Source organism: Vipera berus, assembly GCF_964194415.1.
Source record: "Vipera berus genome assembly, chromosome: 11".
NCBI lineage: Eukaryota > Metazoa > Chordata > Lepidosauria > Squamata > Viperidae > Vipera > Vipera berus.
Genome location: NC_138214.1, coordinates 14,845,804 through 14,858,197, shown reverse-complemented (window position 1 = coordinate 14,858,197; position 12,394 = coordinate 14,845,804). Strand labels below are relative to the sequence as shown.

At 44.7% G+C, this 12,394-nt stretch overlaps 1 protein-coding gene across 1 annotated transcript in view; it reads right to left on the bottom strand.

The window, feature by feature from the left end:
• The window catches only part of PAK3 (p21 (RAC1) activated kinase 3), a 90,321-nt gene that overhangs the window by 30,801 nt on the left and 47,126 nt on the right, over nucleotides 1-12,394 (bottom strand). The window contains exons 2-3 of the mRNA XM_081336696.1: nucleotides 4,833-5,026; nucleotides 2,350-2,450 (exon numbers count right to left, since the gene is read on the bottom strand). Of these exons, the coding sequence (XP_081192822.1) occupies nucleotides 2,350-2,450; nucleotides 4,833-5,004 (273 nt within the window). The 5' untranslated portion in view covers nucleotides 5,005-5,026. The remainder of the gene's footprint in view (nucleotides 1-2,349; nucleotides 2,451-4,832; nucleotides 5,027-12,394) is intronic.

The following is a 12,394-nucleotide window of genomic DNA, read 5'->3' as shown; positions in this document are numbered from 1 at the left end:
GGTGCGAAGGACTCACAAAAGTCATAACGTGGTCTTGATTTAAAATACTCAGCACTGAATTTGGAACCTGCTTATTCAATAAGCCTATAAGGTAATCCAGCAATATCTAATTTCTAGAAACAATGGGATTGTGGAAGTAGGAGCCCTGGGCTCATAAAAGAATAAATTCACCAGTGATTTTAAAGATATTCCAGCAGTCCCTTCCTTGCTGTAGAAATTGGCCCCTATAAACAACCATCTTAGAATCACAGAATCATAGGGATCTTAAAGGTCATCTAGTCCAACCTCCTGCTCAAGGCACTCCTATCTTATACCATCTTGGAAAAATGGCTATCTTCTTAAAAAATTTCCCATGATGGAGCACCGACAACTTCTGGAGGCAAGCCGTTCCACTGATTAATCGTTCTCACTGTCCGGATTTTTTCCCTTAATTCTAGATTGGATCCCTCTTTAACAGTCTTAATGGTCCACAGGCAATTCTGTTAACCAACATCTCTAGACGGACCAATCAGTCCTTTTCAGAATTATTCACTCCAAAATTCCATTTTTCACTGAGACCCTCTTTTTCTTGTTAAAAAAAAAATATATCTCTTTGAGGGCATTGTAAAAGGCTTGAGAAGTAACAACATTTGTGTTCCTGCTGGTGCATTTATTTGATCTACTTTCTACTTTTCCCCCTAGAGAGCTTAAGGCGGTGTGCTCCTGCCTCCTCTTTTTTTAAAACTCTTTTGTCTTGAGAAATCATTTAATTATTTTCCCAGTGGTGCTAAGCAAGGAAGGATAATGTGTGGCACTCCAGATGTGTATGGAATCCTTGATCTCTCCGTCATCAGCCATTAAGGCTTCTGCCACTTAATGCAGAAGGGGCTGCATCAGAATGGATTTCTGGAGACTTGGATGGAGAGAAAAAATAATTGCAAACCAGCAAGACGATATATGGCTGATTTATTTTCTGTGACACATTCTTCCACCTACCCTCCCCAGCCTGAACAGCCTAATGTCTTTCCTGGAGAATGAATCAAAGAAGGGAAGCCGAAGAGACAGTCTTGCCTAGTGGCTAAGGCACCAGGCTAGAAATCGGGAGACTGTGAGTTCTAGTCTCTCTTTAGCCCTGAAAGCTGGTTGGGTGACTGTGGGCCAATCACCAGGAGACTGCCTTAGCCATAAAAGGCCAGTTGGGTGACTTTCAGCCAATCCCTGTCTCTCAGCCCAAGCTACCTCGCAGGGTCATTGTTGTGGGGAAAACAGGAGGTGGAAGGTGTGGTGGATATGTTTGCTGCTTTGAGTTATGTGTAAAAATAATAAAGGCAGGAGAGCAATAAATAAATAAATATACCCTAGAAGAAAACAGTATGGCTAGTGAGGAATTGTGGTGGCTGAAGTCCACCCATCTTAAAATGGCCACAGTTGAAACACTGGCCTAAACAATAACAAATTCAGCAACGGCTATGTGTGATATCCATTATGACCTCTTGCTAGAAAACTACAACTCCCAGCCTCCCTTTTCATTTGGATGTTTCCTAGTCAATATCTGACATGTAGGTCAAGCGATATCTGGATTGTCAGGGTTTGATGTTCAATATCAAGTTCCTCATGTATCCTATGAGCCAGATCAACAGAGCACATTCAGATTTTTATTTTTTTCCCTATAGTTTTTCATAGCTCATAGCCTTCCATCCTTGGGGGAAGGAAATGACTTCTAGTGGGTTACAATAAAGTCTTCAGATCTATATGCCTAGATCAGGGGTGTCAAACTCAATTTCATTGAGGGCCACATCAGCATTGCGGTTGCCCTCAGGGGGCCAGGTGGGTATGGCCTGGGTGGGCGTAGCCTACTGTGTGGGCGTGGCTGGAGTGTGTATGGCCTACTGGGTGGGCATGGCCAGCTCTACATCATTGGCATCAAGGGTGCCTATAAGGTCCTGGGCAGGAGTGGGACAGATCTGAGGGTCTCTGGCAGAAGGAGGGTCTCCGGGCCAGGGCCAAGGCAGTGGGGGCCATTCCAGGATGGCTTCACAGGCCACATGAAACCACTTCATGGGTCGGATCTGGCCCCCAGGCCTTGTGTTTGACATGTCTGGCCTAGATAGGTTTTGACATTGTCCTCCATTACGGTTTATGATGAAGGCGCGTGCAGCTGTTATCTGAAAGGCAGACTCAATGTGCATTGAACATAACTATGGCATAGACCCCATGTGCATACCTGTTCTAATGAACATTGAGCAGATGGTTAGCGCTACCTCTGTTCTGCATTCAGGAAATACCTGTACAGGACTCATGACTGGGAAAGGAAAGGAAAGGAAAGGAAAGGGTGCAAAAGACAATGCAGACAATGAATCAAAGACTTACTGTGAATTCCCCGGTGACAGCATCAAAGCCAACATGGATTGTGTGCTCGAAGTCTGAAGGGAGAGAAATTTCAGGACGTTCTTTCTCTTTCTTCTTATTGGCTGGGGGCAAAATGTTAACAGCCATTTATTTTTCTGTGTAGTCATTTGTTCATCGATTTTACTGTCTGGTTTATTCAACGCAAGAAATAAAAGGGCAGGAAGAATAAAATGCAATTGGATTCGAGAGGATCCTTGGCAATATAAACTAAGGAGCTTGATGCATTTATCCAATTCCAAAGCATTTTCTGCTTTGCTGCTTAACTGAACGGAAATACCAATAAAGGAGAATATTTGTAGCTCAAGCTTGAAATGAGGGGTCCCTGATGTTTCATTACCCAAACTAGGTAGCATTATCAGTGATAGAACAGAGTGGGGTTTACGAAGAGGAGAAGGAGGAAGTCGAGGAGGAGGAGGAAGAAGAGGAGGAGGAGGACTGTGTGGTTCTTGATGTTCTCTGAGCTTGGTTGTTTGCTTGCAGACCTTTCATGACCCAACTAGGGAACATCATCAATGCTAGAAGGGAGGGGGGTTTCAAGAAGGAGGAGGAGGAAGTCTGTGGGATCCTTGATGTTCTCTGAGCTTGGTTGTTTTCTTGCAGAAGTTTCATTACCCAAACAAGGTAACAACATCAGTGTTAAAAAGGAATGAGGTTTGCTGTCCCTTCTAGTACTGATGATGTTACCCAGTTTGGGTAATGAAACATCTGCAAAAAAACAACCAAGCTGAGAGAACATCAAGGACCCCCTGAATGGAAATACCACCCTAAGAGCACCATCTCAATGAGTTTTCCCCGATGTCCTAGTAGCCTGGATCACACATGACATTAAAGCATAGTTTGCTCATGATCCTGATATGGAAACCATCAATTATGGCATCATATGTGAACCCAGGTACTATCATTTAATCTTCAAAGATTATGAATAAAATCCTGCCTTAACCCAGTTTGTTTGGAGTAATCTACACAAGAGAATTGGTTCCTCTTTAAGTCCCATGTCCTGTGCTGGAGCATCCCCAAGGAAATCAAAATAGCACTCAAACATGGTGAAAGAAATTATGTTTTGGAGCAATTACGGAGATACACATGAAGGAATATATGACCATATGAAAAAATTCGAAGGAATGTTTATTTTTTAAAAAAAAATAATCTCAGAAGAAACTGGCTATTGTTCCTCTTCATGGATCTGCCAAGGTCCCATAAAGGTTGAAATGTCAGCATAGATCAATTATAAAGTCTCATCTTAATAAGGCTGCGTAAGTAATGTCTTCATTGAAAAATTCATTTAACCCAAGAATTAAAGATGGATCAGAAAGTCTATATTTAACCTCCCTGTCTAAGGAATGGCAATTTCTTTATTTTTTCAGCCAGCATCACATCCTGCACTTAAGAGGGAAGGAATTATAATGGGAAGGCACAGCAAGATCAGACTGCTTGAACACAAAGATGTCATTCAATTAAACTGCCTACCAAGACAGAGAGATATTATTTTGGTACTCCATATGACATGTACCTTTTCCTGGAGTTCAAAATAAGTAACTGAAAAGGGCTGACGCTCCAGCTGATGCACTTTTAAGGAATTTTCCAAATGCTCAAAATTTGGACACACGTCTTCTGCTAAGTCCTGACATGGAGGAGGAAGAGGAAAGGGGAGGGAGGGAGGGAGGAGGAGGAGGAGGAGGAGGAGGAGGAGGAGGAGGAGGAGGAGGAGGAGGAGGAGGAGGAGGAGGAGGAAGAGACTTGAAAACTGGAGGGAGCAGGTGATTGAGGGGCCCAGCTCCAGAATGACTCATGCCAATCAAAATAGAGAATACTGGCATGAACTGACAAACAGTCGAATTGAATTCCTTGACTCATAAGCAACTCACTCAGTTACAGTATATAGTTTGAACATGCTACCTTGTAGTTTCTTGGCCCAGAGGGGGGGTCTCAACCTATCAAACTGTGGCTTACTCCATAAAGGTTGGTTCAGCAAACAATAGCTAGCTGTGACTTATCAAGCTGTTTGCTATAAAGCAGACCTATGACCCCAGGACCACATGTGGCCCTTGGCCAGTCCCTGTCTGACCTGCTTGAGGTCAATCGGAACGGTTCCACCTTCTGTGGTGGTCCTGGGGAAAAATAATTGCTCATTGCCCAGCCCTGCTCCCAATGGTACTATTTAGTACCAATTACAATAAACAGAGCGTGCTTAAAGTAATTTTTCTGAGTCTTGCCAGATTTGGGGAAGAGTAAAAAAAAAATAAAGATGGCCACCACTGGACCTATAGAATCAAACCCCTGTCCCGTTTGGCATGCGACACGTGAACGTAAAAACGGGGCACGGTTCCAAAGACACGGTGACAGCCGCTTTCTTGACTGTTTTGCCCTCCCTGCATCCACCCTGGAGAAAAATAAGCAGTCAGAAGGAAGAGGCCAGGAGTCCTTTCGCTAGGCTGATACGTTACTTTTATCTCCTCCCGGGAAGATGGAGCGCAGGCGAGCCTTCCGGTTCTTCTCTTCGGGCGCCATGGGGAGAGGTTTGGAGCTGTGATTCAGGGCCGAAGAATCGCGATTGTTACTGTTCATTCTCAAAGGAGGAGCAGGAGGTTTTTCTTCAGTATCCAGGCTTTCAGACATCTTCAGCAATTCTCACAGCTTCCTGGGAAGCAAAGGAAGGGAGGAAAGGAAAAGAGTGAATGGGGGACGGTTAGAAAAATAAAAACAGGAAAGCGGGAACAAACCAGAGACGTTTGAGCTGAATGGGATGTTTAGTGAAAAGAAGGACTAGGACCGACGTGATAGCAGGGTTCCAGTATCTCAGGGGCTGCCCCAAAGAAGCGGGAGTCAAGCTATTCTCCAAAGCCCCTGAGGGCAGGACAAGAAGCAAAGGATGGAAACTAATCAAGGAGAGAAGCAACCTAGAACTAAGGAGAAACTTCCTGACAGTGAGAACGGTTAACCAGTGGAATTGGTGCTTCATCACTGGAGGCTTTCAAAAAGAGATTGGACAGCCATTTGTCTGAAATGGTATAGGGTAGGGCAGGGGTAGGCAACCTTGGCTCTTTGATGACTCGTGGACTTCAACTCCCAGAATTCCTGAGCTAGCATGGCTCAGCTTGGAAACCTCTCCCTTTCCCCTCAGCATGGCTGGCTCAAGAATTCTGGGAGTTGAAGTCCACCAGTCATAAAAGAGCCAAGGTTGCCTACCCCTAGGGTAGGGTAAGGGTTAGGGTTGGAAGACCTCCAAGGTCCCTTCGAACTCCGTTATTCTGATATTCTGTTATGTCCTTCCATAACAGGTAGGCTTGAGGTTGTACTACTAGCAATCCAACTATTGTAGTAGCTATTACAAACTTACAGTTAGGTATCTTGGGCTACAAGTAGCTTAAAGCAAGGGACAAATGTTCAAAGGTACCACAAAGCTGTGTCCAGCTGCCATCTTAATTTCCCAAACTGCCCCACCACAGCATGGCACTGGGGGCATTATGGGAAATTCAACTGCTTGGCATTGGCCAGAGAATACCTCACAGATGCTGGATTTTCAGAGTATTTTCCTTGGTTGAGGAAAACGTTGAGTCACTACATAACAACCTTGCTGGATTCTATTCTCAGTCTTTTTTTTTCCTCCACAACATAAGGTTTCTACTTCCTTGCAGTGTGCCACTGACCCAGACATCACAACGGCTGGCATCACAACGAGGCCCTTTTGCAAACACATTAAATGAATCTCAACTGGATTTTAATTAAACCAAGGGTTGCAGTAATTTGAAAGTCTGGAGCTAATTAACCAACAGGTGGTAATAAAAGACAAGGGAATTTATTGAAGCAAAGTGCCCAAATCAAGACTATGAGTAAGAACTGGTCACTTATATCCATGCAGTTCTTTGAGTGTGAATTCATACAGGTGCAGGCACGCAACTCAACAACTCCATTCAGAACTTCTGACAGCTTGGAGAAATGTGTGAAATGAGTGTTGATTTCCTCCCCCCTCTCCATATGGTGTCCAACAAAGCAGATCTGAATAAACAAAGTCATCACCTAAAACAGGGGTCCCCAACCCCCAGTCCATGGACTAGTACCAGGCTGAGGCATGCCAGCAACCGGTCCACACAAACAAGCAAAGCCCCATCCACGGGATGCAGGCAGCACACAAAACCACACCCCCTCAGGTCCACAGAAAAACCTCTCTCCAAGGAACCGGTCCCTGGTGCCCAAAAGGTTGGGGACCTCTGACCTAAACCAAGACAGGTAGGAGAAGGGGAACAGCAGTTGTAGCTAAGCAATGTACTTGTCTCCATAAATCTCAGATTCACATATGGAGTCAATAGCAAGCTTTTTATCTGGAGGAGAATCTGGGTAATTAAAGAGAAGACATTTCTCCCCCCCCCCTTTCACAAGGCGCAGGTCTGGCAAGGTGAAGGATTAAATTCATGTGGCTACCAAGCTTAACTCGGGAAGGGAAATACTTCAGGTGAAGCTTGCTAACCACGTTCTTGTGGATTGAAGACAACAGATCAGATGGAGGCCCAGCCATTTGGCCAGCTTGTGATACTTGCCACTGTTCAGTTTGGAGAACCGCTATGTGGAAAAATCATGCCTTGAAGGCCAGGAACAGAACAACAGGCTTGGAAACCAATGTGTTTATCTGTTCTACTGCCCATTTCCCACCAAGAAACAGGAGGGGAATCCATCAGTGATACCTTTATTACATTACCAAATGTTAAGACGTGGATTGGGGCAACCAGTGCTTCTGAACTTCCATTTCTCTGCGTTCTTTTCCCATGAAAGCTCTTCAAGCAACAGGGGCCACCACCTTTCTCGAAGCTGTTTCAAGAGTTACAGATTATGCGAGGTCTCCTTGCGGGGACAGCTATATTACAATGGTCCCAATCTGGGCCGATGGGTACTCCTGAAATGCTAAGATCAAGGGTGTCAAACTCAATTTCATTGAGGGCCGCATCAGCATTGAGGTTGCCCTCAGGGGGCCGGGTGGGTGTGGCGAGGGTGGGAGTGGCCTACTGGGTGGGCGTGGCCAGAGTGCGTATGGCCTACTGGGTGGGCGTGGCCAGCTCTACATCGTTGGCATCAAGGCTGCCTATGGGGGCCTGGGCAGGAGTGGGACAGATCTGAGGGTCTCTGGCAGAAGGAGGGTCTCTGGGCCAGGGCCAAGGCAGTGGGGGCCGTTCCCTCACTGTTTCCAGGATGGCTTTGCGGACCGCATGAAACCACTTCGCGGGCCGGATCTGGCCCCCGGGCCTTGTGTTTGACATGTCTGCTTTAGATCAACCTGTAGGTGCTCTCACAAAATCGCTGCTCGGTTAGGTAGCTGTGATCCAGGAAGTAAACTGAAGAGGGCATTTTCCAGCAGCCTCTAATCTATTCAGATGTTCTTGGGCAAATAGGTGTGCTTCCACATAAAGATATAGGTCAGGGGTGTCCAACTTCAGCAAGCTTAAAGACCTGTGGACTTCAACCCCCAGAATTCATCAGCCAACCCTGATCTAGGCTATGGGTTTCTATCATCTTTTCTTTTCTTTTTTCTTTTTTTCTATCTCTCTCTCCCTTCCTTCCTTCCTTCCTTTCTTTGCTTCCTTTCTTTCCACACACACATACACAAACATATATATTATTTTATTCGAATGATCGAAATACAAAATCAAAAGGGAAAAAACAAAAACACATATTACACTCCCTATTTTTTTTCTTTTTAATTCACATTTTTTAAATGTTCTTGTCTAGTTCCGTATTGCCTTTGTCAAATTATTTTCCTTTGGTCTCTATCATTTTTTTTTCCTTCTAAGAAGACCTCTTGGTGCATGGGGGCCCAGGAGCAACGTCAGAAATAAAACCTGATGCTTTGCTTTTCAGCATGCTAAATTCCAACTTCCAAATGCCCTTTATTGAAAAGAATGTTTAGTAAATAAATAAAACCATGCTAGTAAATAAACTAATGAAGGAATAAATGAAGATATCTATCTGTCTGTCTGTCTGTCTGTCTGTCTGTCTGTCTGTCTGTCTGTCTGTCTGTCTATTGATCAACCAGCTGTTTGGCTGCTGTATTTTTAGGTATAGCAACCAAGCAGGACAGGTACAGATTCCAACAGATAGTTAGGACTGCAGAAAGAACAGTTGCAACCAGCCTGCCTTCCATTGAGGATCTGTCTACCGCATGAGCCAGAAAGAGGGCTGAGAAAATATCTACAGACCCCTCACATCCTGGACATAAACTATTTAAACTGCTCCCTTCAGGACTCTGCTATAGGGCAATGCTTGCCAAAACAACACAGTTCCCCACCACCACACATCCCGTGCCATCACTCTGCTGAATATTTAATTCCACAGCACTGTCTTGTATCTAAAGATATTTGCCCATGTTTTTGTTGTTAGTTGCGAAGTTGTGTCCGACCCATCGCGACCCCATGGACAATGTTCCTCCAGGCCTTCCTGTCCTCTACCATCTTTTGGAGTCCATTTAGGCTCACACCTACTGCTTCAGTGACTCCATCCAGCCACCTCATTCTCTGTCGTCCCCTTCTTCTATTGCCCTCAATCTTTCCCAGCATTAGGCTCTTCTCCAGTGAGTCCTTCCTTCTCATTAGGTGGCCAAAGTATTTGAGTTTCAACTTCAGGATCTGACCTTCTAAAGAGCAGTCAGGGTTGATCTCCTCTAGGACTGACCAGTTTGATCGCCTTGCAGTCCAAGGGACTCACAGGAGTCTTCTCCAGCACCATAGTTCAAAGGCCTCAATTCTTTGGCGCTCAGCCTTTCTTATGGTCCAACTTTCCAAGCCATATTTGCCCATGTAGTAGGCCTGTATTACCATTATCCTTCTCACCTTTTTTACTACCTTCCCCTATTGTTATTTTATGATTATTTTACTTGGTTGTTTGCATATACCCTGAGAGCTTATTCACCAGAGACAAACTCCTTGTGTGTCCATCACACTTGGCCAATAAAGTATTCTATTCCAGAGTTCCCCAACCTTTTTGGTTTTGTGGACTGGCGGTGGGTGGGGGAGGGGAGAAGGGATTGTCCCATTTGTGCAGCAGGCAAGTCTGTGTGTGCAGTTCCCGCTCACTCACCACTCACTAGGATGGTGTGCGTGTGCACGCTGTTGTCCACTGCTTCCGCAAGTGGGGATATGCACATGGTAGGCCACCACTTCCACGGCCCGGTTCCAAAAGGCTCACAGCCCGATAGAGGGCCACAGCCTCTGGGTTGGGGACCTATTCTATCCCAAATAAAACCCAGCCAGCCACTCAGCCTGAGGCCCTCAAAAGAAGCCTTGGCAGCCTCTTTGAAATTGACAGGTGCAGGCAGGCAAACTCGGGGGCAAAGTGACCTCACTCCCAGTGCACACCTGATCTGACCGAGACCCAGGGTGCAATTTGCACCATTTGTGTCGTGACATCACAATGCGCGGCATGGCATTGTGGCTTAGTCTAGCTTTAAAAATAAACCAAATGTTGAGGATGGCAGTTTTTTCCCCTTGGCTTGAAGCAACTGTACGTCTTCCAGCACAGATTGGATTCCTCCCTGCAAATCTTGGCCCGTCAAGGGAATAAGGAGGGACTTTTTGATGATGCAATCCAATGTTTGGCTGGCTGGCTGGCTGGCTATGAAATGCTTTAGCAGCTTCCAGGGAGCAAAGCAGAGATATGGGTTACTCGCACGCCATCCATTTGTAAACAAAAGTCAGTTTGCTAAACTATCCCTCCCAGGAGACTTTCGTAATAGGAGCCTTTACAAAGAGTTCTATTAATGGGTCCTGACCCAAATAGCTGATGGTGTCATTGTTTCCTAGAGCCCGAAATCAGCACGAGTTTTTATTTGAAATCTCAGCTACATTTCAGGCACCCACTCCAATATGACACAAAGCACCATTCTTTGCTACCACATGCAGGCAGAAAGATCTATGATCTTAATCGTCAAAACGTCAATGCAGGGGAAAGCAGCAAGAAAGCTAATGCACACAGGTTACTCCAACGAGCTACACCAGGCTAAAATGAGGTAATTTTGTCATCAGTGTGTGAAGCTGGGCATCACACTGCACAATAATACAATGTGTTAGCATGCTCGATAAACACGGCCTTTCCATTTGGTTGGGACACATTTTTAATTTGATTTTTAACTTTAATTTTGGTCGACACTCAAAAGTTACAAATTCAAAGGAAGAAAATTGCCAAACTCAAAATGTGACAGGGACCAATAGGCAATTTAAAGTTAAGCTACTATGCGGCCACAAAAGCTAAATTGATTATCCATTGTTAGGAGAAAGAAGGTTAGATAATATAGAGGTGACTGGAAAGCACAGGTCATCCTCAACTTAAAACAGTTTGTTCAGCGACCGTTTCAAGTTACAACGGCACGGAATAAAAAATGACTCAGCGCCATTTTTCACACTTCGGTCCACTGCAGCATCCCCAGGGTCATGTGATCAAAATTCAGACCCCTTGGCAACTGACTCAATTATGGAAAGAAAGGTCGCAAAATGCGGAAAAACTTTCTGAACAGCTGTCTTGCTTAGCCACAGGAATTTTGGGCTCAATTCTAGGTCCTAAGTCAAGGACTACTTGTATTGTTGCAACCTTTCCAGCCAGCTTCCCAAAAGCAAAGTCAACGGGGGGAGCCAGCTTCACATAATAACAGCATGATTCACTGAACAACTGCAGTGAGTTGCTTATGTCGTAACATTGGGCAGGACTCAGTTAATACCTTGTCAATAGGAAATCTGGTCCCAACTGTGGTCATAAGCCAAGGACTGCCTGTGATTTAGATTTACTTGTGGGCCAACATATATATGCCAACCTTCTTCCTACAGCTAGCTGAAATTACTACAGCCACATCTTTTCTACGTGCAGTTCTGTGCAATAAGTTAGAGCAGAACAGAACAACAGAGTTGAAAGGGACCTTGGAGGTGTTCTAGTCCAACCCCCTGCTCAAGTAAGAGATCTTATACCATTCTGGACAAATGGCTGCGTCTTCTTAAAAGCTTCCAGTGATGGAGCACCCACAACTTTAGAGTCAAGCCATTCCACTGATTAATTGTTCTCGCTGTCAGGAAATGTATCCTTAGTTCTAAGGTTGCTTCTCTCCTCAATTACTTTCCATCCGTTGCTTCCTGTCCTGCCTTCTGGCGCTTTGGAGAATAACTTGACTCCCTCTTCTTTGGGGCAGCCCCTCAAATATTGGAACACTCCTATCGTGTCACTTCATAGTCCTTCTTTTCACTAGATTAAACATACCCAATTCCTGCAACTGTTCTTCATACGTTTTAGCCTCCAGCCCACTAATCCATCCTACGTCTCAGAATTCTGGTAAAACATCACACTCAGATTCTAGACTGCAAAATTCCAGGTGCTCCCTAAATAGTGGCAAAGAATTAGCTTTCTACATAATACTTTGCCTCTAGCCCATCATCTGGAACTTTGCAGTTCAAAGCTGCTAGACCAAGTGAAAATCCACCCCAAATAAATTTGGCACTCCTGTTCCCTTAAGATATATTTAGCAAGGCAGTGAAACTTTCAACGCTTAATCTTTCCCAATTTACGCAAGTCAGATGTTTGCACATTAACGATTCACTTGAGGTGGGTTTGGTGTCAGAGACTATTGTCTTTCCTTGCAGCCACATATCCAAGCATGCGACGTCTAGACCGCACCCAGGACAACAGCCTGAAAGGCAGAATAGGCTTACCAATCATAAGAGCTAATAGCAAAATGTAAAATACAACAGCCGATCCTTCTGCAGCTAGAATAGCACCCCTACCTAGTTCCCAAGAAATACAGGAAGTAGAACCAAGTTAAAACAGGTGGAAATATTGGCAAGAAAACAAAGACAATTCCATTGCAGAACATTTAAACAGTAGACTAATAAAAATCCCAAAGGTACTTTTTAAAGAGGCAACTGGACTTTCTTTGTTTGTTTTTTCCTTGAAGATGTTTTGCTTCTCATCCAAGAAGCTTCTTCAGTTCTGGGTTCATTTCATTTCATTTCTCATAACTGAGGAAGCTTCTTGGATGCGAAGT